The following is a 26,632-nucleotide window of genomic DNA, read 5'->3' as shown; positions in this document are numbered from 1 at the left end:
GATTTATGCTTTACACCCCAATTTTGGGCCAAAGGTTTCCTCCTGTTCCCGAGAAAAAAATCGATTTAAAAAATTTTTCGAGAAAGTCACGTATAAGAGGAGCCAATTGACAGATTTCCCGTACCATCTCCTTACACATCGTGTTCTTCTAATACAAACCTTCGATTTTGAGCCCAAAATTTCTGCCGATTCCCAACAAATAAGTTTTCAAAATATTGTCGGAAAAAAATCATGTCAGGAGAACGTTTGACGAATACTTAAGTATTACAAGGAAACTTGTAAGGAGAAAACACGCGAAATCGCTCCAACAAGCTTCTCCTGGTACTACACTTTTCTGAACAAATTTTATGATTGAATTCCTGGGCAACCAGAAGGAATTTTCAACCCAAAATTGGGAACTTGCATTATAGCCCAAAAATATGCCAAATAACATGAATATTAGAAAATTTTCAAACATGGATTTATATTTCTTTTTCCATATGGTCTTCGTATCATTTTATCTTAGGAATTTAGAATGCAATATGAAAGGCGACATTATTCGTGGATCATCTTGATAATTATATACTTAAGTAATATAAATGATAAATAATATTTATTTTATATGCAACACAATAGTGGCGAGTCACTAATTATTCGTAACGACATGATCAACATGTACAATTTAATCAGAATGACAAATTTAAAGAAGCTTTGGATTGGCATTACTTCCATACATTAGCGTTTGCAATAATGTATCACACATAAAGGATGTAGGGTAACCAAACTTTTAATAAATACATTTTATACATTTTTAATTCTATATTTTAGTTTTCCGAATTTAATAAATTTTGTTATACATACATATGAAGGCCGCAGGCGGCAAGTCATATTTCTTATTTTTTACACAGAATAGTTTTAAAATTCAGTACGTCGCCAATCAATCTCGTATTGCTAAAACGTTTATGTTTTATATATATATTTATTGGTTATATATTAAAGTTAGGAAATCAACAAAAGTATATTTATTGTGTTTTTCTCTTGTGATCTTCGTACTGGAAGCGAAAATTTTAAAGAATATTCGGCATCGATCTTTAGACGCGCAAGCGCCAACCGGCAGATTTACCTAGTTTTCGTGACACCGTGTACGCGTGCGGTCGAAACCAAGGTGATCATCTATTTTCGTTTTCATCCCGAATTCCGAAGCTGCCGAGGTAAGGATCGTTATTTTACAAATTCGTGACATAATGCAGCTGTTGCATAACATAAATGAAAGAACCAACACTTAACGTGAACGTATATACTATCAAGGTTAAAAACCAATTGCACTGTGTTACTCCCAGTCTGAACGTAAATGACACCAGTATCACCTGTACCAGAGAAAATATTCGTCAATTAAGAATTCATGATTTACATTTGTCGACACATATACAAACACAAAACACATAAAAATGTTTAAGATATGTAAATTTCGTTCTGTATCGTTAGATGGATGATATTCAATTAGGTATGTCGTATTAATATGTTTCTGATTCATATATATAATTACATATATTCAGTTGAAGTATTAAACATATCGCACATGTATTTCAGAAGTAACGCAACTCAACAAATTTTTAGGAAAGCGAGTAACTGTTTGTAGGCTTATAGAAAAATAATTAGCCCTTGTAATTCATCTTTAACGCGTGTTCTTCTAACATAGGGCTGGATTATTTGGAGTTACGACGCTTAGGAAATACATATGCGATATATTAAAAAGTAATTGTATAAGCGAAAGAGATATTATGTACGTAGCACAGATTCAATGTCTGCCATTCTCGACGCATGTGGAAATGATACTGGATCCCCCTCGATATCAAAGGCTGAGGATAATCTATCCAATAGCGACGGACCACTGATTAGAGGCTGCATTCGTCAAAATAGTTGCAGTAGCGTTCACATAAGGTATAAATGAACATTTCATATTGATAATCGAATTCGTAACACTTATAACAACAATGATAATACTTTTAGTTCCGAAAACATTAATCGAACAACAATCGTGTCATCCTATACCATGTCGGCATCCAACGAGAAGTTAATAAAACGACGGTATTGTTTGTGGACCTTAACTTTTATCCTAGCGGTAATTGGACTTTGTAACCTTTTTCTCAACATCACCGTAATCGCTGTCCTACGAATCAGTCAAGGAATGGAAGCAATGGAAGTGATACCTGACGAGAATCTTGTAAAGTTTTATGGGAAAACCGACTTGGACAGGGTCAGATATTCTAGTATACCAGAAATATTCTTGTAAGATTGTAATTAACGATATGTATTGCATTCATAGGTATGCTTACAATCAGGTGTTTGTCAGAGTTATGGAGACGAGCCGATGGAAATATCCGGTAACGAAGCTGGTGTGCAAATACGCGTGAATGTGAATAACCATCGAACAGACGATGAAACGCTTGCTAAAGTAACGATTTTGTCGAACGGTACCACTATGTCAAAAGTAGAATCTTTCGAAGTGAAAGACCCCAGAACCGGCACTATTTATTTCACTACCGATTTCCCCAATTTCGGATTACCTGCAGGAGTGAAGAAAATCGACGTAAAAATCGCAGAAACGCACAGAATCACGTCACCAGTTAACGAAAGTCTTACCGTAAATTCGGATGATCAAATTTCTATGCAAGGCGCAGAAGGCGCTAGCATGGAAAGCAAAGATATCGTCTGGAGCGCGGATACAGATATTTTTTTGAGAAGCGTCAACGGAAGCATTATCCTTGATGCCAAAGATGGTGTCTCTATCGATGTAGAAAACATACCAGTTGCACCACTGTTTCTACAAAATCCATCTGGTCATGAACAATATAAAGTTTGCATTTGCATGCCACAAGGAAAACTCTTCAAAGTAGCAGTTCGTGCTGGTGTCAGCAGTCGATCAGTAAATTGTGCTCGTATTAATCGAACTCCGGAAAACGATCCTTGCTTGCGATAGGATCGGAGCACCTAGCTTTTATTGCAATCTTTTTAACATATCTAACACTGCCAAGTGTACGAAATTGAAAAGGCAATAGCTAATTTGCTATTTAAATAATCGAATATTAGTGAAATATTTGAAGTAAATTAAGAAAAATATGTTTCCATATGAATAAATTTAGAAACCATTGAAGGGACTTAGATTATGCATTATACTAATAATAGATAGATATAATTCGGATTTTATTTGAAATGTCATATACAAGTCCATACATTTTCATCACGTAAAATTATCAGCACTAGTTGTTAATAAAAAATCATACATTCTTGAAATTCGTATGCAATACTGAATACATTAACTTTTGTATCAGATGGTCAAGATCATGAATACATCATTATAGAAAATAGTACACAACTTTTGCCCTATAGTAGCAAGGACATTAAATGAAAACACAACTACAATGAATAAAAAGCTAAGCACTCTCTGTTATCATCTCTTCATTACATTCTTCCATATCTTCTTGCTGCTCTTGTTCTGTAGGAGGTTCATATGCTTTGTCTAAAGGACTAGCAACTACACCACCTGCCCATACACTCATCTCTACAGCAAGTTTATTAGTGCCCTCAAGTAATGGCCTGTAGCCTCCATGAGCTAACACACGTAATAATGTCTGGGCTGTAAGACATACCAAATCTTGTTGTTCTAATGTCATAGCTGTATGTACACGTATATTGCCACCCTCGCATGGATCGGAAATACCTTAATGAAACCATGATAAAATGTTATATATAGAGTTTATAGAATATTATTCCATTAATATATAGTGAAAATACTTGTAAATATGATGTAAGCCAAAAGGCAAAAGACAAGAATTATGATAAGTAATAATACAATGAATCTTACCAGCAGATCCTGGAAGAAAGAGTCCAGAAGCAAGTAACTGAAGTACTCTTTTATATGCCTGATTTATTGGTAATGCTTGTCTACTAGGATTATTCATTATAGCATTGTGTGCCAATAAATCTAACATCCAAGGAGATAATGGCTCTAGACCTTCAAATCTACTTCTCAAATCTCTAAGTAATCTTATTAAAACTTTTATACTGGAATGGTGAGCATTTTCCTCAAACCACCGAGAATGTCTGATTGCAGCAAGATGGCCTTGACATATCTTTACATCTAAATGCTGGTCTGACTCTAATTTTCTCAAGTTCTGATGTAGAGTAGTGATCAATACACGCACTGTGGCTTCATTATTAGCAATATCAAAGCCACGCTCTGTGTGAGTCAGTCTGAAAATTTCTTTGGGATTAACACTCTTCAAGTCATTATTAACTTTTGTACCAAGTGCTTCAACTGCTGTCTTAGTAGGTAATGTTTTAAGAATCACAACAATATCAGCTACATTATGACCCTTGATCATTGTTCCCTTTTTAAAGCTACCTACTTGTCTCACTTCTTCCAATTGCTATAAAACATTACTTTCATTGAATAAATAAAAACGACAAAATATGTAGTTGGATTATACAAAGAATTCATATTTACACAAGCTTCAAAACTGCCTGGAGCAACTATTAAATTATCCAGTACAGTCTGTAGTTTAGTCACTAGATTTAAAATGGAAGTTTGTTCCTTTGGTGTAGGGCACATATCTGTATTCTTTTTTAACAGTGCCATTTGAAAATCTGACTCATCTGGTGCGGGTTTAACACGAGGAAATGCAGCTTCGCACAAAGTATAATCAAATGGATGGCGTGGAAGGAATTGTTTCCTAGGAAACCCCATTCCACGTCCCATACCACCTCTACCTCCTCTAATCATTCCACCTCGACCACCTCGTACCATATTATGTCTAAACATAGGAATAAAACCATTCAAAAGTATTCCAGAAACATTTATTACAATATATTAATAATATATTAATAATAAAAAATGTCGATTTATCGATAAGAAGTTGTTTAAGTCATTTATGGATCTACAAGTCGAATGGATAAATTAGTGTAACATAAATTAGTAACATAAATGAATTAATATAATAATTAAAATAAAAGAAATAACCTAACCACTTTTTCGTAATATAAACTAAATTTTAACTCAGCAATAATTATCTAAAGTTTGGGTTTTTATGATAGAATGTGTTACACTTACCAAAAAATATAAATATAAGTTTAAAATAATGTTATTTTATACTTTTATCAGTAAAATTTCAATTTTTCAATTACATTAACATACAACACTTAGAGTAACCGCAAACCAAGCAACATTGAATATATTGAAGTCTTCATTATAAACTTAGTATACCAAGATACTCTACTCTAATGTTATATGAGCAATATCTTTGGCGCCATCTAACTAAAATGATTCTGTACATTTCTTTGAATAATAGCAGATAATAACAAATAAATAAATAGAAAGTTATAAAATATTACTTTGTAAGAAATATATAAAAACACAATATAAAAATATAAAAAAACAATATTTGAAAATGCTAAATGGAAATTACACATAAAATGTATAGTTAAATGTATAGTATAAATAGTTAGTTTCAAGACAATGGTGATAATTGCTTAATACATCTCATTTTTTACACAATTTATATTTCTTCTCGTATCTCCTATCTTTTTTGTGTAACATTATTGAATAATTATTAAATGTAATTTTAGTAATTGTGAAATATCATTTATTTGCATTAATTAATAGGCAACCAAAACTTTTTATAGTGTATGCAATGTATGAAATAAATTTAAAAAGTTCCATACACAAATTTATACCAAGAAACGATTATAACAAAATTTTAATTATATATACTATATGTAATTTGTAACTGTAGACATGTTCATTCTAAATCAAATATCACACATCAGATCAACACCAAACATCCATCATACATCTCACAAATTTACAAGTATAATAGTAACACAACTCAAATGTAACTGAGAAAATAAGTAATATACTCTTTAATTATTATTGTCCTTTGCTTCATTTGGTCAGAATGTCCAAAGTTTCCCTGAGGTCAAAAACAACCAGCTCACGACTAAGATTACATCGTAGAAGGTATACATGAAACATTCCTAATAAATATTACAATAATACAATATCAACTTTTTATTATACAGAAAGCAACATGCAAAGAAACTCATTTTGAAACCTTACGACTTTTGTTGTTCAGTTGATAATGTTGATCCATTAACGCAATATGACATGCTAAGATCACTTTATAGATCACCATTGATGTCTCTACAAACAATAACTGAAAGCCCAACTTTGAAACTGCGAACAGAATTTACTAACTATATGGAACGTAAATTGAGAAGGAAAAGCCTTAAAAACAAGCAATTTGATATAGGAGATCATAGACACAAAAATAAGAAAAATTTGCAGATTTCAGAAAGACTAAGGAAGTTATATAAAGCAAAGAAATTACATAAACAACATAAATTAGAAGATGCTGATGATGATCTTGAATTTGAAGATTTACATGATAAAAAGGTTACGTGTCTTCTTCAAAGACCATTGCAATGGTATTTAGAAGATGAAATTATTGGAGCAAAAGATATTTTATGGGAACAAAAACAAAGAGCATACAATGAAAAAATGAATAAAAATGTTGAAATTGGAAAGCAAAAAAGTAAATATTTTAATTTTAATTTATTTAATAATCTTATAATTTCATTAGTGTAATAAAATCTTAAGATATTATGATTTCCCTTTCTAGCAGAAAATATGTTAAAACAACAAACAGACATGTATCCACGATGGTATCAAGATTTTTCTATTAACCAAGTATGATATTCATCTTTCATTGATCAACTATAATATTAAACCACGATTAAAGTATGAAATACTTCCAAATCTATAGATTAAAAATTTAAGGATGTTACAATGTATAATGCAGAAAGATTGTGAAGAGATGGTAACAGGACGTACTCAAAGAACTCTTATATCAATTGGAATTATATCTACATTTTTTACACTTACGTCAGATGTTATTAAAAAATTACAAGAATCTTGTAACTGCAATGTAATCGAATTTTTAAAAGAAATTTATAAGATATTAACTGGAAATTATTTTGAAGAGGAGGGATACAGTATGCTGTATTTTCTTACTCTAAATCTTTTTATTACATCTTTACTTTAAATTTTATTTTTAAATTTTAGAAAACTTTTATGATTGTAATGAAAGAATAATTTTATCAGCGATTGCATTCCTGACTTTACCAGAAGCTATTATAGAGCTTCACAAACGTTTACCCCCTGTAACAATGTCAGAATTTCCACCAAAACGTAACTTCTTCTATATTATATAAATTTATGTATTATTATATTTTAACATGTTACTATGTAATGTTATTAATTTATTATTCTATTACATATCATTTATATAGCTATTCCACCAACATTATCAATAAGGCAGAAGATGAAATCGCCTTATAAAGAAAAACTTTTTATACGAACAGATTGGGCAACTTTTTACAATCGCTTACAAGATTGGCAAGAGCAACATCGATTAATACCAATTCCGAATATAATATTACCTCCTAAAAATTGCCTTTTAAATAATTATTCCAGTGCAAAAGTTAATGCTTATTATGAAGGAAACAAACACGGTAAAGTACAAAACGTTTCGGAAAATTATCAGTTAATTCAGATTAAAAATAATCCTTCTGTTCAAACAAAGCAACCACATAATATTTCTACCAAAACAAATCAGGAAAGAGATACCTCCATTAGTACAAAACAGAAAAAATATACTTTTATTGATACGAAACAAAAGGATGATGTACCAGTCAGAATTAGGAGGAATAATCCATCTGATAATTTTCCATACTCTTTTGAATTAAATCAAGATCAACATAATTCTGTAGCGAACGAACTTACAGAAAATAACGAAAATGAAACATTTAAGAGCGTAATAGGTAACGCAATCAGTACAAAACGGAGAATACCGCATAACTCACAAATATCTACTGGTCTTAATGTTCCATCCTTATATGGTGAAAATAGATTATTTGATTTTACAATCAATGGAATTAGCGAAAAACCAGGGCCTGTAGAATATAAAATATGTGGAGTTTTACAACCACCTCAATCAAATAAAAAATCTTGGCTTGGCGAGAAACATGCACATTACATAATATCCGGTGCTTCAGATGAACCACCAATTTGCCCTGTAACGTATGAAATGACTGGTGTTGCAAATGTAACACCCACTAACAGCAACGAGAGATTCTTTGCAGTATTGAAACTTGGAGATGGACCTAAAAAGATTTATCCAAGTGGAAGGCAGAATTTATCTCATCATTGGCAAGAATGGCTGCAAAATGTGGATGAAGAATTTCGGAAAATAGAAAGAGAGGCAAACAAAATGATAAAAAATATAGAAGCTATAACGAAATTAGTATTTCCAGGACCAACATGTGACAGTTGTTGTTCTTGTAGACAAACTAGAAAATCATACTTAAAAGCAAAAGAAACGAAAGCGCCTTATTTTGTGATAGATACTATAACCGAAGACGACAATAAAAAAAAATATATTGTAGGATCAATGGCAATGCATTCTCCTGCACTAACACCTCCAGAATCAACCGTGAATTTATTAGAAGTTATAGCTTCGGAAGATGTCCTTACTGACAACCTTATAATAAGTGGTGTTACAAATGAAACAGGTGAAACACAGTATTTTATTACTGGTTCTCAGAAAGAAGTAATACGCATGCCAGCACGAGTTATAGAACGTCCACCACCTAGACCGCTTAGAAATGTTCCACCTTGTATATGTGCAATTCAACAAATATTTACTAAAGGCTTGTTTCCAAATGTAAGCCATGATAATATACCATGGACAAAAGAGGAAGGTTTGTGTTTTGGAAAAAAGTTTAGACCCCAAGAATCTCCTGCATATTCCTGTAAAAAGTATCCAGGTAATAAGTCATGTAGAAGAAGTCCATTTACACATGACATAAATAGATTAAAAAGAAGAGTTGAAATGGCAAAACAAAAGCAAGGAGATGAAGCTACAGGGAAGAAGAAAATGTATAGTATCGCAGATTTTCAACCATGTGGGGATGAACATGGTATGAATATTTGCGGAGGACCTTGGAATGCTTTGCATACTCTAACATCAGAAGAACTAAAAGAACAGGAAAGATTACGGAAAGAAATATTAAGAGTAGGTTTTATTTTTGTAAACTTATTATGGAAATTACAATAATATAATATAAAATTCATTATTCAGGGTCCATCATGTGGAAAAAGACCTGGACAAGCTGTCTGTGAAGGTCCTTTTGGAGAACGAATACCATTAAAACCACAGCAAATATTTATAGAAGAAGAAATTCCAGGAGAAGATATTGAAGAAGAAGAAGAAGAAGAAGTAGAAGGAGAGGAATTAATAAAGCCTCCTCCAGTTGAGGTAAAAGAAAAAGAAAAGGAACGCGACAGGAAGTGTCACATGAGTCCAGAAGCTATAGAAGCTAGAAGACAAAGGGTAGTAGAGAAAAAGATTAAAAAATTTGTTCCTGATCCGAGCTATCCTGGTTATGATGATCCGTGGAATATATTTCGTACAGCACCATCGGAAAAAGAATCTGAAACTGATTTTAAAAAGTTATTAAAACTTAGTTCTCCAAAACCACCAGGTACGGCTGTACAATCTAAGGCATTGATGGACGAAATTGGAAGATCTGCACTACATGAAGATATTTCTAAATCAGAGATAAGAAAAGATCACCCAATTGTAAAAGAGTCGAAAAAAATATCTCCTACACATTCTGCACGAAATACATCAGAACAAATTTTGAAAAAACGAAATCGAGAAAAATTAAAAAGCGAAGAAAAAATAAGTAAAAAAGGATTTAAAAAATCTGATAAGAAAGGATTTAAAAAAAGCCAGGAAAGAATGATTGAGACAAAATCAAAAAAACTGGATAAAAATGTGATTAGAAAAAGCGAGGAAAGCAAAAAGAAATACAATCAAGTAACGAAACGTGATACAACAAAGGATAAGGTACAAGATCAAAGTACTCCAAAATTAGTAAAAGATAAACACGATAAAAAGTTGAATATGAAATCTATAGGAAATCCTTCACTTCCTAAATATTTGGAAAAACTAAGCGATGGATCAAATCCGAAAAAATCTAATATTGGTAAAGAAACATCTGCCATTAAGTCTCAACAAAACATGCGTAATGTAAGTGAGGTTGATAAACGACATAAGAAAAGAATGAGTTCAAAGAAATCAAATCACAGATCTATTACATCATCAAACATAAAAAAGAAAACGATAAGTAAACAGTTGAGTACGAGAAAATCGGTAAGACGAGATAAAAAGAAAGATGTGATTAATCAAGATGTAGATCCTGAAACAATTTATAGGAACAAGATAAATGAATTGAAAAATATGATGAAATCTTCTGAACTGTATCCATACAATATAAAACCAGCAGAGATCCCAGATGATCCTCCAGCAAAATGTCAACTAGAATACGAAGATTCAGAAACTACGATTGACACTGTACAAGTTGAAGAAGATGCAGGTATTCAATTACCAACTAAAGGTCCTTGTGGTTGGAGGACAAAGTCAGAACAGCAATTACCAACAAAAAAAACTTTGATATATCTGACTGATCCAGATTATCCTCCGGAAACAGTACCAGTAAGGCCAGGTGGAAAACCATGTGTTTGTCGGGACAATAGAGCAAAAAAGAAAATATTATTATATAATATCGGAGGACTCATAGGTGGAAAGAAAAATGGCGAAGAAAAGAAGTTATTAAGAAAGAAGAAAGATGAAGACAAAAAGATGCAAGTTATTGATGGGGTCATTTATTATACTCCACCACCAAGTCCTCGTAGAAGCAATGAATATATACCCGAATATGATCTTTATGAATCTCCATATGATATGTGTCTTACGCAACGTAAAGATCGAAGTCTTAAATTTCTCGATCAATATGGTAGACCGAAAATATCTGAAGTTTCAAAAAATAGAGAATCTTGCGATTGTAACGAATACGTAGAAACGTATGGTATTCAAACTATAGATGAAAATGAAGAAAAAGCTCAATTGTTGAAAGAACTTGAATCCAAAGAAAAGTTAATAACCGCGAAATCACCGAAAGACCGCTGGAATCTGGCGCTTAAAGATGTAGGCTTGATAGATTATTTCACACGATGCAGAGACAGTTTGCCTTGTTGGCTGAGATGTGCCAAATTTAATAAAGTTGGCTGTCCTATATCATATAGAAAACTTAAAACAAAACGACCAGTATGTGAATGTAAGTATGAAAGAAAAATACTCGAACATAAGGAGGAAAAAGTGAAATGGAAGCAGCGTCAAAAACGATTAAAGTCTTTGAAAAAGCAACCATATGTGAACATAGCTGACATTTCAAAACTATTGATACCAAATACAAAATTAATGATATCAGACGTAAAAAGAATTCCAAGAGAAGATGAATACATAGACGATATTAAATATTGTATAACTGGAGTTGCCGAAAACTATGACCATTTACCACCTAAACAAATAGTTGGTGGTATCCATATGGTTACACCTATTCAGACACCTGAACCAAGCGAACATGAGATATCATGTGTTTGTTTGCATCGACATTGGTCGCCTATGAAGATTACTCCTGGTCCATTACCAAAACCTGAAGAAATTTTACTTGCTGAAAAGAAATACAGACAAGAAGCTGTGAAAGAAGCGTTCCGCCAAATTTATGCTCCTCAATCAGGATATCACATACATGATGATCATAGTTGCAAAGAAAAATGTGGTGGATATCTTGAAATGGAAAATGACAAAAATACAGGAAAAGACAAACAAGTTGTGCAGAATAACAGTCGTTATATGGCATCTCATTTACAAAAACCCACTAGTATCAAAGGCAAATTAACAAATTCCGCTCGACATATTAAATCAAATATTGACGATCTTCAAATTAAAACAGAGATTAAAAATTTACCAATGCAGAAATCCTCTGAAACTAAAGCAAGAAGTTCGCATAAAGAAAATAAAGATACAAATGTGGCAGGGCAAAAGACTTCTGAAAATAAAGTAAAGAGTTCACGTAAAGAAGACTTCAAGATTGAAAGAAGAGATCAGAAATATGTAAATGTTCCTCAGAAACAAGTACATAGAGAAACTAGAGGCAATATTCAAAATGATCCTATTGAATTAAATGTAGAGAATATAGATATTTGGGATAAAGAAACTGAAGAAGATTCTGATTCTAAATGTTATTTAATGGCTATAGTGAAGGTAAAATATATAATTTTAATTTTTATACTTTGTATTTATTTGGATGATATATTATAATTTCTAAAATTCTTAAATGCGGTCAGATCGAATTAAAAAAAATGGCGGCAGAAGGATTTCTGTTTGCAAAACTACCCAAGTGTTTTTTAATGCCACAGTTGCAATATTGGTTGCTGTATAGAAAAGGGCTCAGTTTTAGTGATGCGGCTAAAAGTAAGTAAAGTATTTTCACGTAATGTGTCATATGCATATTATATTATAATATTGATATAATATTATAGGATTATTTATTCAGAAATATTAAAAATTAGGATTTCCAATGATTTCTATCCTGTATGATAAATTTATTTATCCATTGAAGTTTCCTGACTCTTTCGGCCTGTCGGCACTTAGCTTTCTCGCAACATTGTCTATAGTTCACCCGATATTTCTTAGGCAATCTGTCCACGATACTACGATAATATATAAATCTTTATAGGAGAATATTACTAGTAGTAATAGTAATACATTACTGATTTAAGTGGTGTATTACTGCATTCTGATAATTGTACTATTAAACCTTTGCACTCGAGGACTTTTTCGGTCGGGCGTAGCTGCTACTCCGGATGATTTAGCGTATACGTGACGCGTGTCTTACAGCTAGCGTAAAATGATTTTATATACAAATTAACTTACAAAAACATTATATTCTAATAATTTATCTATATTTACATTTTTGAAAATATGATTTAGTAATATTAATTTCTGTATTTTTTTTGTATAATAATTTATAAAGCATTCAGCAAGATGCATTCTTGAATATAATTGATCTCATTTTTCAACAGTTCAAAATCAAGTTCATCTTTATTTGAGCTAATTTTACTTCCGAAAACCATTTTTTTAGGGTTTCTAAACTATAATACTTTTGTCATGATCATCGAATCCGAACTAACGTTGCAGACATTGTCAGAACCATAGTTTCGGAGAGATATGGGATTAAATATTTTATCTCCATTTTAAATTCTAACACTTTACATTTCCTAACAAAGAACATAAAGAGCTAAGGAACCAATTTACAAACCAATATTGCACTCTCATCAATTTGAGATTTCGAAATCTAGTATAAACAGGAACTGTCGTCTCTCGCTCGCCACTGGATTTGCAGCACGGAACGCCGTGGTGACTGAGAGTCGCCTCTCGTGTGCAAAGGGTTAAGAGCTTAGTAGTGGTCAGTAATAACCTGGGAATAAACTACTTACTGGTCTTATTAGTAAATGACTGAGTAGTACTGGAACTATATATAACTGTATATTGAGATCAAATCATTACTGGAGAAGAACTCACAACCAGTAGTTTTGGGTACTTCTTTAGTATTATACCTTTCAATAATTTGCACTAGTTTTTTTCTATAAGAGATATTTCTTGTAAATGTCTGGAACCATAGCTTCAAAGCAAAGAATGAAAATTTCCTGTTATAATGTTTTTAGACAAATCAATACGCAACAGTATTAAAATGTGGAACACGCTAGATATGGCAGCTGCTAAATCTAAAATTACTGTACCATCGTTGAAAATGACAAAAATTCAACTTAGAAAATTAACTTATGATGATGCGCAAGAAATAAAAACAAAGGTTCCCTTTAACACAGTATAGATACAAAAAAGTGTTTAATTTCATTATCTATATCAAATATTTTATTCATTTATAGATCGCGCTGAAAAAAGCTATATTCTATAGTCGAGTTCGTAAAGAACGCGTTTTACATTCACGATCGATGTGGAATTCGATGGAATATGGAAAATTTCCATCGGTATCGTTCAAGCAAGCGTATTTTACTTATATGGCTAACAAAGAAGGCGATGGTTACGTTTTTAAACCGTGGCTACCTTCCGAAGTACACGAAATGAATTAAAGAAAATAAAATAAAAATATTCGCAGAAATTCATATTTAAATAATCGATCTGAATGGTCGAGTAATTTTTGGACAATCGAGAAGAAGAGCTCGAACGAAATAATCGATACTTACGATGCTTAGATTTTTAAGTCTGTTATAGCATCGTAAGTACTAGAGAATGGATTTCGAAAGTCCAGATGTAGAAAAAGAATTTCCTGGGTTATACGCTTCGGAATCAGCGAAAAAAAGTAACGAAAGCGATTGTACGTATTACCATTTATTGAATTATCTAATTTCCTTCGCATGACAGTTATTTTAACAGATAGGTTATGCATCTGTCATAAAGCTTGCTAGTCAAGCAGCGAATTTTTTTTCTGAACGAATATGTTTTAATTAAATGCTTAAAAATACTGTATTTATATTTCGAATAATTAGTTGTCATCTGTACATATGTATATATTTTCCAGTTAGTGATGAAGGTGGACATGAAAAACATTCTAAAAAAGAACTTCTTAGCGGTAAACGAAAAGAAAAGAAAGATCGAAAGGATCGAGGATATGCCACCTTAGAGGGTGAAAGTTCCCCTGATGAAGATCAGGAAACAAAGTAATGTTTTTCTACAAAGTTCTTTACAAATTATAGACATTAATTGATTTGTGTTAATTTTACTTCCATGTTGTTTTATTTATTTAACTACAAATGCTCATTAAGCCATTGATTTCATATTTACATAGCGTTCCCTGTAATGAAAGATATTGGGGTATAAATTAATATCATCAAGTTATTTTAATTTTCACATATTGTTGGCACTGATATCTTAATTAAGCATCATATTAATCTAAAATTAGTTGTATTGATTGGACTGTTTATGTGTATGCTTAGTTACCATTTTAAATATAATCATCCTGAAATGGAAAATAGACTTGTCACAAATATTTACGATTTGATATTGTTGATTATTTTAATCTTTATTTCTATAGTAAATATATACTTTGTTGTGAAAGTATTAGTCCTATACATACAAAGAAGTGATGGATAGATTATAAATTCAAAGGAAAAATAAAGAAATTAAATATTAGATTTTATAATGCATAAAGTAAATGTACCTTTTCATATATTATATACAGCTACTTTATTACTTGAATTAGCATATGCTTTAACTCACAGAAGTCCTTCAAAGTCAAAAAAAACCAAAGCTTTCAAATTTCCATCAAAGAAAGAAAAACGTGAAAAATCCAGAGAAAAAGACGGTAAAGAGAAGGATGGTGAAAAGGAAAAAGACAAAAAGAAAAAGGACAAGGATGAGAAAGATATAGAGAAAGAGAAACGTAAAGAGAAAGAAAAGGATAAAGCAAAGCAAAAATTAAAAGATCGTAAAAAAGGAAAGCACACAGGGGAGGATGGCTTGGATATTGGGGGTAAGACATGTATATGTATTCTTTGAAATTATTTGATAGTAACTTTAATTAACTTTAATTGATGGTAATTTCACTAATCTTTGATCATCTATGTAGAGGAGCAACCAATATTTGGTGTTAGCCTGCATTTAGCAGTGGAAAGAAGTCGTTGTCATGATGGTGTTGAACTACCTTTAATCGTAAGAGACTGCATTGATTTTATAGAAGAACATGGAATGAATGTAGAGGGTTTGTATAAAGTACCAGGAGTGAAATCAAAAGTTCAATATTTAAAAAAATTATACAACCATAGAGAACCAGTAAATTTATCTGAATTTGAACCTACAGTAGCCACAAGTTTATTGATATTGTTCCTTAGGTTTGTATTTCACAATATTAGATGTAAACGAATATCTGAAAATAAAAAAATGGAAAACTAAAATTTTGATAATACAGGGAGCTACCAGAGCCTGTTCTAGAGAGTAGTGAAATGATATCAAGGTTTGAACAAGCAGCGTCTACAAAAGATGTTGCTCAAAGGGAAGCACAACTAATACACTTAACTCAACAGCTTCCTAAGTGTAATAAAGTTCTTCTCGCATGGGTCATATTACACTTAGATCATGTTACAGCACGAGTATGTTGAAAACAAAAAAAACAAAAAAGTTAGGGCATAAAATCTATGTATGTATATATGTATCTATTTTACATAAAACTGCATTACAGGAAAAAACAACTAAAATGAATGCTCAAACCATCTCAATGACTTTAAGTCCTGTATTACAAATGAGTCATAGGCTATTATTAGCTTTGTTATTTCATTGCAAAGCTCTTTTTCCAAACGTACAATTAATAAAATATGTGCCGCCACTTTCGTCCGGTAGCGTTAATCTTCCAGATTCTGTAGAAAGTATAGCAGCTGAATTATCTAAACAAGAATCGTTACTCTCGCAAATACACATGCAAATGAACGCAGGTTTTGTTACAAAATCGCGCGAGGAACAATTATGGGAAGTACAACGTATGATAACGCAGTTAAAGGTCCGATTTTACTATTCTTTAATTTAAACAAGTATATATGGAGAAATGATTGCATCACATATAAATTTTTATTTATTCGTTTTAGAGGAAATATAAAACAGTGCAAAAAATGGAAGGTGCAACGCAAAAAAGTTTAGATGAAGAGGTAAAATCAAATGACGAAACTGTAGTAGAATTAAATGTACAAAAAACAAAAGCAGAAGAGGAAGACGTAGAACATGTGAAATCAGAAGTTCAAGCGACATCTACTTTAGCATTAAAAAAGAATAATAAGGCACATATTTCAGAAGACAATAAAGAACCAACAAGTACAAATATTACTCAAAATGAACGAAATGTTTATACACATGACAAGGATATTGTTGACTCTGGCGAGGCATCTACACTTGCATCACAGTTTAATGAACAAGAAAATACATCATCTGGAATAAATGAAAATGGTACAGACGATGATTAAAATTAGTTTAGAATGTGTATAATTTATTATTTTAATTATATTATTCAGTTTCAGCAGTAGAGCCTGAGCCTGAAAATGCTATTGACAAATTAAGAGAGAGTTTAATTTATGAAGAATTATTAAATATGCAAGCATTACTAAAATCACGAATAAATCAAGAAAGAAATGAAATTAAACGTTTAATGGAAATGTTAACGGAACGTGGTCCAGAAAAGAAAAAACCAAAGGAAAGAGTACATTCGCCGAATGAAGCAGAGATGACAGCTATGATTCAATTAGTCAAAGAAAATCAGTTACTCGAGGTAATTATGAGAAATTTATAATTTACTCTCTCGGTTTTAAATTAGTAATCTATTCATATTTTAGAAAAAGATGACTACTTTAATTCGCAGTATCATAGAAGAAAAGGATGCCTGTATAGAACTTCGTGTTCAATTAGCAGTTCATCAATTAGCAGCTAAAACCTGACCATTAATTATAAAATAATATTTTTAATTCATCAAAGGAAACATTACACAGATTTTAAAAATATGTAACATGATGTTTTGCACAGAATGAACATATATAGTTTATAAGATGTTACTACAACCATGTTTTCTTGATTCATTCTATTCTCTTGTAAAATAATAAAAAACATATTGAACATGAACATGTGTTTTGTACTTAACATAAAAAATTCTTGTTTATACATATTCTATTCTTGTATATTCTTAACACGTATTTGCATTGAATATGATAATTATATATAACAAACAAATGCACATACTTCCATATTTATATTGTTTTATATATTCATTTAAAATAAGTATACTATGTATTTTATACAATCTTAAAATAACAAAGATACTTGTAAAGTGTGGACTAAACAAACCTTGTGCACAAAAGATTGAATATTTCGATCAACATTAAATAACATTTAATATTTATTTCTTTTAATTGAGTAATAACATTTCTACAGATGACAACTTGATATTGGAATGTAGGACCGAAAAATATAAAGTGTTATACAATCATATTTCTTTTTCTATGTTAATACTGAATAATATATTACACTTTACACAATCACTTCTCATAAGTGATTATTCGCACAAAACACAATACATTGTTAAAATTTGATTTCAACGATATAGAGTTAACGTTAAATCGTACAACGGGGTTCTGACCTTTTAGATTTAAGTTCTGTACCAATACATATTTGCCATTATTGTCCAGCCATTTAATTTATCAAAACATACTAATTTCAATTTTATTTGAGATTTGATTAACAAAAATACTGTAATTTTAACAATATGTGTTTTCGAAATTTTTATAAATACTTAATTCTTTTTCGATTCAATTATAAAAAGGTCAGACCTTTTTCCATCTTTTTCATTTACAACATTTTTATGGAATTTAGAAGAGGAAAAATTTAATCATTGGAGAAATTAATGACGCGAGTCTCTTGGATAAAATTCAGCGAGAATGTTAGTAGGAATTCGTTTCAGCATCTCCTTAGGGAAGATACGTAATAATTGCCAACCAATATCCAGTGATTCAAAGACTGTACGATTTTCGTAACTTCCCTGAGAAATGAAGTTCTTCTCGAACTTTGAAAGGAACTCTAAATATAGTAAATCATCTGGTGTTAAAGCTTCTTCACCAACAACAGCTTTCATAGCTTGTACATCTTTTCCAATGGCGTAACATGCATACTAAAATAAAATTATTTTAAAAAATTAGTAATATTTTTATTTACTAAAAACCATATGTAAGGTATAAAACTTACCAATTGATTAGACACGTCAGAGTGATCTTTTCGCGTCCACCCTTCACCAATAGCAGATTTCATAAGACGAGACAATGAAGGAAGTACATTAACAGGTGGATAAATTTGTCTATTATGAAGTTGACGATCAACATATATTTGTCCCTCAGTAATATATCCAGTTAAATCAGGAATAGGGTGAGTAATATCGTCGTTTGGCATAGTTAAAATTGGAATCTGAGTGATGGAACCATTACGACCTTCTACTCTACCAGCTCGTTCATATATAGTTGCTAAATCGGTATACATGTAACCGGGAAAACCACGTCGTCCCGGAACTTCTTCACGAGCAGCTGATACTTCTCGTAGAGCCTCTGCATAAGAGGACATATCAGTAAGTATCACTAAAACATGTTTTTCGCATTGATAAGCCAAAAATTCAGCTGCAGTCAGAGCCAGACGTGGAGTAATGATTCTTTCAATAGTAGGATCATTAGCCAAATTCAAGAAGAGGCATACATTCTCCATAGAACCATTCTCTTCGAAATCTTGCTTGAAGAAACGAGCAGTTTCCATGTTCACACCCATAGCAGCGAATACAATAGCAAAGTTGTCTTCATGAGAGTCTAAAACTGACTTCCCAGGTAATTTTACAAGACCAGCTTGACGACAAATTTGTGCAGCAATCTGTATAAAGTTCAATTATATCAGTTGTAATAACTTCATATATATAATAACTAAATTTATATACTGTATAAATACATAGTAGTATAAATTTAAATACCTCATTGTGTGGCAAACCTGCGGCAGAGAAAATAGGGATCTTCTGTCCACGAGCAATAGAATTCATAACATCAATAGCAGAGATGCCAGTTTGAATCATTTCTTTAGGATAGATACGTGACCATGGATTAATTGGTTGACCTTCAATGTCTAGGAAATCTTCCGCAAGAATAGGAGGGCCTTTGTCAATTGGTTTTCCAGATCCATTAAAGACACGGCCCAGCATATCTTCGGACACAGGGGTCCGAAGAGTGTCACCAGTAAATTCACAATGAGTATTTTTTGCATCAATGCCAGAAGTACCCTCAAATACCTGAACAACAGCTTTAGACCCAGATACTTCCAATACTTGACCAGATCTCATGGATCCATCAGCAAGCTTTAATTGAACAATTTCTGCAAACTTTGGGAATTTAACTTCATCCAATATTACCAATGGCCCATTTACACCTGACACAGTTTTGTATGCTGTAAAAATAAAAAAAGAACTTATTATTTTTTTAATTTAGTACATTTCACATATATATTTCAAATATAATGAAGATCTAGTGTTCAGTACGAAATCTCATTTAAACAAATGTGTATTTCGTATAGAGTTGATATATATTATACAAAAATTTTGTTGAATTATTATATCTGTGCTTGTATGTATAGTCACATGATACATATCTCGACACGCATAAAGAACTTGTTTCAATTTTGAATTAATCTACTAAAGTTAAATACATGGTCATTCAAAATATTCTTATGCATCTGAATCATTTTTTCTCATTTATTGTAATTAAAATCCAAACATATTCAGAATCAGCTGACTACTGGCAAATCGATCTGCTGCTACGCCCAGTTTACGTCGAACACTTTGCGTTTCGCGAAATTTTCTATTTCTGGATTTTGGTAAAATAAACGTATTTACTTACTAAGCCGTGGCTGTGAAATAAAATCTCTTGAAATAGCTAAAACATGTTCCTTAGTGGCTTGACGTTCTCCAATACTTTTCGAATACATTTTGACGAGTGAATTTTCTTGCTACGTTACGTCGGTCAAACAGCAGAAGGTACTGCTGCTACTATTTCGATGAAGGAAGACGGACTAAATATTAAGGGTGGGGATAACTTCAAAAATCCTATGTAAGCTAACTAAAATGTTACCAATATTTTTTCTAAAATTAATCAAATACATCAACACGAGTAAAGAACAAATTTTTTATTAATTATGAGGACTTTTAAATGAGGAAATTTACCAATTAAATGAATTTTACTTTGATAAATTGATAGATATAATAAATAGCAAGTATCTGACAAAGATAGAAGCAATGGCACGTGCGATCACGTGGCTTATACTAAGTAATTCAGTGAATATTTGTTAATAACAAAACTTGTAAAAATATGTGTTATAAATAAATATACCATAAAAAAAATATTAAGCGATATTTGTGAAGAAAGATCGTAAACTTTTATTAAATATATGTACATTCTTTGAATTATGTACTATTCGCTACATGTTATAGCGGTTTATTCAATTATGAATACTTTAATGGAAATCTTAATATTTAATAATTCATCTCAGAAAGATTAGTATTAAAGAGAGACAGAAAGAGTTTTATATACATTTTTCTTATTTTAATTTTGGATCTTTTATTTATATACTTCAATTTTTCAAATGAGTAACATTTTAACAAATACATTTCAATAAGTATTACAAATATATAATCCATAAAACTATCTGGCAGAAAAAAATTGTCGTAAACATGTTATTTAAAATTTCTTCATATATTTTGATAAAAAATATAGTGTCCATTTTTAATTAGACAAGATGTTATAAAATTTGTGTATTTCTAGTCTTGACCCAATTCATTATGTATACATAATGGTACTGCTTTTAGTTGCGGACCTGACAGCAATAATTTCGCGCCGAGAAAGTGCGAGTGTGCAGTGAGACACGGTGGCGGCTGGTTCGAGGATATATACGTGAATCTAAAAAGGTTGATTCGTTTAAGCTAATGTTCTAAAAGATTTCTTAACATTATTTTTTTAAGTACTCAAATTTTGTATATCATTGTATAATCGATCTATAGAAATAAATTTTTATCGTTGTTCCAATCGACACTGTGTACTCGTGCTTCACTGACAGGAAAATACTATACTGAACCATGGCGGCTCTTAAACGAATAGTCAATCTATCTAAAACTCTTAAAACAATGACGACTACGTCTCGTTTGTGCTGTTCCCAAACATCGAAGAAGACCTATTTTACGTACGTGAACGAACCCTCTATGCCAATATTAGACAAGGAACCGTGCTGGCTCAAAACTGCTGATGAAGCGATCGAGAAAGCAGAATTAGATTCTGGTAATTATTATTCCTCGTAATACATTATTTGTACGTTAATACATTAGATATTTTGTTTCATTATTTAATTCCCTTTTTAAAGTCATACTGTTTAATGAAAAAATTATACTTTTCGAAAACTAACCTCAAAGTATTGTAGGAGTAAATCCAGATGTCAACGATTTTTTTGACATAAATATTCGTTTATCCTATCTATAAAAAAAAGAATGTATTTTTCAGATTTATATATTTGTTTCCGAAGAAGAGTAAATGTCAAAGCAAATTTTCAATACTGATCTTAATCTTATCTTTCTGTTTAAGTAAATAATAATTTATACCAAATTATGTCGAGTTTTATTCTTATCATCTGAAATCTTTTACATTACTAGTGATTTTATCAGGTTCGTTTTATCAGGTTATAAATTTAAACATTATCTCATGTCTAAATAACACATCAACTTTAGTAATTATCTATTACTCTTATGCTCTTATTGGTTGTCATATTCATGTTTGTATATAAAACATTTCTTCAAAATATTATTCTTATAATGGATTATAAGATTTACAACACCAAATTATCAATACATTAAAATCAACTGCCAATATTCTTTTTTAAATTCAGTTCTTTTTCCAAAAGGTTGTTTATGCTCAAATTATACCGTCTTAATATAAGAAAGTAATATATTTGTTATGTTTAAGACTCCCATGTATAAGTTAAAATTTTATATGAATGTTTCATTTACGAACTCTTCAACGAATGCTTCATACCAGCGTTTCAAGGGTCATCTAAGCAGATTAATACTGACGTATTTGATAACTGTCAGATTATATAGGGAGAGAGATAGAAAGAGACGGAGCTCACGTTACACATTCATTACCGATCAGAAATTTTCAACGACTCTATCGATTAATCAATCGATTGTAATTAAACATTCCCACATTGAAAGTTTTATTATTTTATGGAACGTCATCAAAATTACAGTATGAAAAATGAAAACCATGATTTTTATGTGATGTACATACTACATACATATGTACATATGTATATGTTATACGTAGACTTCTTTTTTTGTCTCATAGACACCCCCCCCCCGCCCTCCCGCTCTTCTGGGAAGCGGCAGGATAGTGTCGGACTTTACCGACTAAAACCCCAAGGTGGACTGCCTGATGTTCAGGAGTGCCGCAGCACTCCCGCGTCTTCTCCTGTCTGAGGCAGTCGTTCCTTGGTTAGTTCGGGCATTGAGAGGGACCATCCCTCTCAACGCTATCCCCTGGGCCGTCGTACAAGTTTGAGGAGATCCAGAACCTCCTCGGCGTGTCGGCCCCTATGATCACTTAGGGCAGCGTAGAGCCGTCATTCCGCGCGGAACCTTGCAAGGGTGGGATGTTATACGTAGACTTCGAATATTTATGCAATTCAGATATTGTACGAAATAAAATTGAAATGTAATGTACGAAAATATGTTACAATAATGAGATCTTTATTATTTAAACATTATTATTATAACTTAAAATTGAATAACTTATAAGCATTTTTGCTATATTAGCGGCAGTTAGTCAATAACTTTTATGACTTAAAATTGATTCGACCTATAGTTCGGTATAATGAGAATATAACCTCATTATCATTATTTATGTAGTTCTAAAGCTGGAATTTATCTGGAGTTTCTCTGGAATTTTCACTTCAACATAATTTCTTATCCGACATTTCCTGTTATTTACCTTTACAAGAACTTTATACAGCAGTTATAAAAAGTAGTATAAAAAATAATTTATCCATTGTATTTATTATAGCATTTACATACGTTCATGCGACTAAAAATTTGATATTATGGAAATAAAATGAAGAATCTGATAAAAAACGCGTCATTGAAAGCAAAGGGTATGTGCAAATATCTTCTTTAACCACTGTATATATAATACCATATACATATCATATGTAGCCTGTTAATATTAATAGTTAATACGCTTGTTTATAGAGTTACAATTGTCAAGTATAGAACATCATATAAAATGATGACCTCGACACGCATATTCATCATGCAAATATGCATTTTGATCGGCGAACATTATTAGTTTTGATGAAGCGAGCAATCACGCAAAGATCAAATTTCATCTATTGTACTTGCGGATCTAGTTTTCATTTATAAAATCTTGATCATCTATAAATTGCGTAGAATGAAAAATTGTATTATCAAAATTTTAAAAAATACTTATCAATATCATTCCTATTAAGATATAGCATTTTCCTATTTATAACCCGGAAGTTATTACATAATCAAAATATACGTACACAGTAAGCCCATATGATGTTCAATTTACATAAATTATAACGATAGCAAGTTTTTATCAGGATAATTATGACCATTCGAGTATACATTAAACAAACAATAATAAAAGCGTATTTAGTTTAATTTAGTTAGATATGAAACATATACTTCTCTTTTCTCAAGACGGAAGAATGCTAGATAAATCATTTACAAATGACTGTCATCTTTGAACTACTACAATAAATGTTATTATTTACACCTATAGATATTCACAGTACTATAGAAGCATAATTGTATTCTATAGCGAATAGAACATTGAAATAGAATACGTCGTGTATGCACATTTATACATATGTATGTATGCTCTTAGCAGCGACTGAATTAGAAGTGTTTACTACTCCCAGTCCAAGCAGGCTTTATACAGCCTCTTTATATTTTTCAGATCAACTCGTATTTGTCCAAGGTGCAGCAGCTACACCGACTGAACTGTTAAGGGCGATGACTGAATATGGTGTCCGATGTGATGTGAGAAATGTACGACTGTTTCACATGCATCTTGAGGGTGAGGCATCGTTCGCTAAGCCAGAAAATGCAAGTAAGTGATATTGTGATTTCTTTCGCGTTATTCGATCCAATATAATAAATCGAAACAAAAATCATATTGTTAAGAATATTTGATTACATATTATAGCGCTTTGTATGCAGAGCATTTCAGATCTATCAGCTTCTTCATTGGAGGCAACGTGAGATCAGCTGTTCAAACGGGTCACGCCGACTGCATTCCAATTTTCTTGCATGAGATCCCACGAGTATTTAATGAAGGATATATAAAACCAGATATTGCCCTTATCCACGTTACTCCACCTGATCACCATGGATACTGCTCACTTGGTACTAGCGTAGATTGTGTACGATCTGCTGTGAGCAATTCTACACGCATCGTAGGTAAATTTTCGAATCTTCTCAAACTCACTCGACATACTAGAATTGTCCTATGATTAATTCTTCTTCTTCGTTATCTACAGCTTTAGTGAACAAATATATGCCAAGAACATTTGGCGATGCTATAATTCATGTCAGCCATTTGGATTTCGCTGTGGAGCATCACAAACCACTTCCGGTGCATCCCGTGAAGCCGCCGTCGAAAGAGGAACAACAAATCGGTAAATATATCGCCGAAAATTTAGTAATAGACGGAGCCACATTGCAAATGGGTATCGGAAGCATACCAGACGCGGTTCTGTCGCTTCTGACGAGTCACCAGAATCTTGGAATTCATAGTGAAATGTTTAGCGATGGTGTAGTTGAGTTAGTGAAAAAGGGATGTATAACGAATAATCGCAAAACAATGCACAAAGGTAGAATCGTCGGTTCGTTCTGTGTTGGATCAGAGAAGTTGTACGATTTTATGAACAATAATCCCTTTATAGGTAGGTATATTTTATACTGTCTTCTTTTTGTAATGAACATGGACAAATATACCACTTGATGGATTTTATAGAAATGTTGGCAGTGGATTACGTGAATGATCCAAAAGTAATAGCCAAACAACCGAATATGACGGCTATTAATTCGTGTATAGAAGTTGATATTACTGGTCAAATTTGCTCTGATAGCATTGGAACTAGGATGTATTCTGGATTCGGAGGACAATTAGATTTCATTATGGGTGCCGCTCTTAGCGAAGACCGTCAAGGAAAGCCTATCATTGCATTACAATCAGTTACCTCGAAGGGTGAAAGTAAAATTCAACCCGTCTTAAAGTCAGGTATGTAATTATTATTATTAAGTATTCTTGTTTCGACCAAGACCTCTACTTTTGTTGTTCGTTGTAAGGTGCTGGTGTTGTTACAAACAGAGCAGTGGCACGATACGTGGTCACGGAATATGGAATTGCCAGTTTATTCGGTAAAAGTCTTCAACAACGATCATATGAACTAATTCAAATCGCCCATCCCGATCACAGAGAAGCGTTAGAAAAAGCGGCATTTGCACGTTTAAAAGTGATGCCAGCGCCATAAGCAGATTGAAAACAATATTCGAAGGATTTCTTTTAATAGCATTTCGTGATAGTTGTTTCTCATAAGCATAAACATTTGTATGCATCGACAAAAGTTATGATAAATTACATCATGATTTTTTAAATTTATGTCATCTTGTTAAAAGAACGGTAAAATGAACTTAAGAAAAGAAGTATCAAAAATAGAATTTCAACATCACGTTATAGCGAATTGCATTTTGAATATTTATGTAAAGACTTTCATTTTAGATAAGTCAAAAACATTCGTCTAATAAATAGGAATAAAAAAGCTTTTACCTTAACCGGGTATTTAACTTTAAAAGTACAATCGAAATGTGGTTGATGAGAACCAAGATAGTATATAATAATAACGAATAATTTTTACACGAAATTTGAAGATGTTCCTGTGTAAATTAACGTTATTGTAATTGAGAGTACATAACATTTGAAACAATAAATTAAAAATAAAATAAATATAGAATACATATTATTTCGTTGTAATTATTTCCATCTGTA

The 26,632-nt window shown here is 31.8% G+C and overlaps 6 protein-coding genes and 1 long non-coding RNA gene across 10 annotated transcripts; 5 read left to right on the top strand and 2 right to left on the bottom strand.

Moving 5' to 3' along the window:
• The first annotated feature begins 1,078 nt into the window (after positions 1–1,078).
• On the top strand, positions 1,079–4,453 carry Scgbeta (sarcoglycan beta). Its single transcript, XM_069121934.1, has 5 exons — positions 1,079–1,190; positions 1,288–1,483; positions 1,776–1,920; positions 1,990–2,236; positions 2,306–4,453. Exons 2-5 carry the CDS (start codon positions 1,465–1,467, stop codon positions 2,957–2,959), a joined length of 1,065 nt encoding a protein of 354 aa, XP_068978035.1. The 5' UTR covers positions 1,079–1,190; positions 1,288–1,464; the 3' UTR covers positions 2,960–4,453.
• LOC138184197 (interleukin enhancer-binding factor 2) lies at positions 3,165–5,231 on the bottom strand. Of its 2 annotated transcripts, XM_069121933.1 has the most exons (4): positions 5,090–5,231; positions 4,487–4,793; positions 3,845–4,409; positions 3,165–3,700 (listed from the first exon to the last, which is right to left on the bottom strand). In XM_069121933.1, exons 2-4 carry the CDS (start codon positions 4,784–4,786, stop codon positions 3,414–3,416), a joined length of 1,152 nt encoding a protein of 383 aa, XP_068978034.1. In that variant the 5' UTR covers positions 4,787–4,793; positions 5,090–5,231; the 3' UTR covers positions 3,165–3,413. The 2 variants fall into 2 exon arrangements, with proteins under 2 accessions (XP_068978034.1, XP_068978033.1); XM_069121932.1 differs by lacking the exon at positions 5,090–5,231 and having other exon boundaries at positions 4,487–4,801.
• Positions 5,232–5,859: 628 nt separating this feature from the next.
• LOC138184193 (uncharacterized) lies at positions 5,860–14,100 on the top strand. Of its 2 annotated transcripts, none has more exons than XM_069121927.1 (10): positions 5,860–5,995; positions 6,058–6,569; positions 6,660–6,724; positions 6,801–7,029; positions 7,100–7,225; positions 7,327–9,110; positions 9,177–12,206; positions 12,290–12,416; positions 13,670–13,815; positions 13,892–14,100. In XM_069121927.1, exons 1-10 carry the CDS (start codon positions 5,934–5,936, stop codon positions 14,093–14,095), a joined length of 6,285 nt encoding a protein of 2,094 aa, XP_068978028.1. In that variant the 5' UTR covers positions 5,860–5,933; the 3' UTR covers positions 14,096–14,100. The 2 variants fall into 2 exon arrangements, with proteins under 2 accessions (XP_068978028.1, XP_068978027.1); XM_069121926.1 differs by having other exon boundaries at positions 6,657–6,724.
• A 98-nt stretch (positions 14,101–14,198) lies between these two features.
• Positions 14,199–17,640, top strand: Rlip (Ral interacting protein). Of its 2 annotated transcripts, none has more exons than XM_069121929.1 (9): positions 14,199–14,340; positions 14,545–14,683; positions 15,226–15,495; positions 15,592–15,853; positions 15,931–16,111; positions 16,201–16,515; positions 16,601–16,955; positions 17,021–17,274; positions 17,339–17,640. In XM_069121929.1, the coding sequence occupies exons 2-9, from the start codon at positions 14,665–14,667 to the stop codon at positions 17,438–17,440; spliced, it is 1,758 nt and encodes a 585-aa protein (XP_068978030.1). In that variant the 5' UTR covers positions 14,199–14,340; positions 14,545–14,664; the 3' UTR covers positions 17,441–17,640. The 2 variants fall into 2 exon arrangements, with proteins under 2 accessions (XP_068978030.1, XP_068978029.1); XM_069121928.1 differs by having other exon boundaries at positions 15,245–15,495; positions 17,339–17,639.
• Positions 17,641–17,877: 237 nt separating this feature from the next.
• Vha55 (V-type proton ATPase subunit Vha55) lies at positions 17,878–20,583 on the bottom strand. Its single transcript, XM_069121930.1, has 4 exons — positions 20,417–20,583; positions 19,501–19,967; positions 18,738–19,403; positions 17,878–18,663 (listed from the first exon to the last, which is right to left on the bottom strand). The coding sequence occupies exons 1-4, from the start codon at positions 20,502–20,504 to the stop codon at positions 18,397–18,399; spliced, it is 1,488 nt and encodes a 495-aa protein (XP_068978031.1). The 5' UTR covers positions 20,505–20,583; the 3' UTR covers positions 17,878–18,396.
• An 813-nt stretch (positions 20,584–21,396) lies between these two features.
• LOC138184519 (4-hydroxybutyrate coenzyme A transferase) lies at positions 21,397–26,599 on the top strand. Its single transcript, XM_069122577.1, has 6 exons — positions 21,397–21,847; positions 24,539–24,691; positions 24,802–25,041; positions 25,122–25,526; positions 25,598–25,864; positions 25,933–26,599. Exons 1-6 carry the CDS (start codon positions 21,649–21,651, stop codon positions 26,115–26,117), a joined length of 1,449 nt encoding a protein of 482 aa, XP_068978678.1. The 5' UTR covers positions 21,397–21,648; the 3' UTR covers positions 26,118–26,599.
• On the top strand, positions 23,011–24,053 carry LOC138184525 (uncharacterized). The gene is made up of 3 exons (XR_011174335.1): positions 23,011–23,205; positions 23,621–23,708; positions 23,806–24,053. It is a non-coding gene; the product is annotated as an uncharacterized LOC138184525 (long non-coding RNA).
• Positions 26,600–26,632: the final 33 nt, after the last annotated feature.

This window comes from Bombus flavifrons, chromosome 10, assembly GCF_040668555.2.
Source record: "Bombus flavifrons isolate JBK064 chromosome 10, iyBomFlav1_principal, whole genome shotgun sequence".
In the NCBI taxonomy this organism is placed as follows: domain Eukaryota; kingdom Metazoa; phylum Arthropoda; class Insecta; order Hymenoptera; family Apidae; genus Bombus; species Bombus flavifrons.
This window is presented reverse-complemented; position numbering and strand designations above follow the sequence as displayed.

Bases quoted from the DNA above. Each gene is read 5' to 3' on its own strand.
- Scgbeta (XM_069121934.1), top strand. The intron at 1,921-1,989 runs GTATAAATGAAC...TAATACTTTTAG, and splicing joins TGCAGTAGCGTTCACATAAG to TTCCGAAAACATTAATCGAA. The intron at 2,237-2,305 runs GTCAGATATTCT...TTGCATTCATAG, and splicing joins GGAAAACCGACTTGGACAGG to GTATGCTTACAATCAGGTGT.
- LOC138184197 (XM_069121932.1), bottom strand. From the start codon at position 4,801: ATGTTTAGACATAATATGGTACGAGGTGGTCGAGGTGGAATGATTAGA. The intron at 4,410-4,486 runs GTAAATATGAAT...AATGTTTTATAG, and splicing joins CAGGCAGTTTTGAAGCTTGT to CAATTGGAAGAAGTGAGACA. The intron at 3,701-3,844 runs GTAAGATTCATT...GGTTTCATTAAG, and splicing joins CTTTCTTCCAGGATCTGCTG to GTATTTCCGATCCATGCGAG.
- LOC138184193 (XM_069121926.1), top strand. From the start codon at position 5,934: ATGTCCAAAGTTTCCCTGAGGTCAAAAACAACCAGCTCACGACTAAGA. The intron at 6,570-6,656 runs GTAAATATTTTA...TTCCCTTTCTAG, and splicing joins TGAAATTGGAAAGCAAAAAA to CAGAAAATATGTTAAAACAA. The intron at 12,417-13,669 runs GTAAGTAAAGTA...TAATGTTTTTAG, and splicing joins TTTTAGTGATGCGGCTAAAA to ACAAATCAATACGCAACAGT.
- Rlip (XM_069121928.1), top strand. From the start codon at position 14,256: ATGGATTTCGAAAGTCCAGATGTAGAAAAAGAATTTCCTGGGTTATAC. The intron at 15,496-15,591 runs GTAAGACATGTA...TCATCTATGTAG, and splicing joins GGATGGCTTGGATATTGGGG to AGGAGCAACCAATATTTGGT. The intron at 15,854-15,930 runs GTTTGTATTTCA...TTGATAATACAG, and splicing joins TTATTGATATTGTTCCTTAG to GGAGCTACCAGAGCCTGTTC.
- Vha55 (XM_069121930.1), bottom strand. From the start codon at position 20,504: ATGTATTCGAAAAGTATTGGAGAACGTCAAGCCACTAAGGAACATGTT. The intron at 19,404-19,500 runs GTATTTAAATTT...AACTTTATACAG, and splicing joins CAGGTTTGCCACACAATGAG to ATTGCTGCACAAATTTGTCG. The intron at 18,664-18,737 runs GTAAGTTTTATA...ATTTTATTTTAG, and splicing joins CTGACGTGTCTAATCAATTG to TATGCATGTTACGCCATTGG.
- LOC138184519 (XM_069122577.1), top strand. From the start codon at position 21,649: ATGGCGGCTCTTAAACGAATAGTCAATCTATCTAAAACTCTTAAAACA. The intron at 25,042-25,121 runs GTAAATTTTCGA...CGTTATCTACAG, and splicing joins CAATTCTACACGCATCGTAG to CTTTAGTGAACAAATATATG. The intron at 25,865-25,932 runs GTATGTAATTAT...GTTCGTTGTAAG, and splicing joins TCAACCCGTCTTAAAGTCAG to GTGCTGGTGTTGTTACAAAC.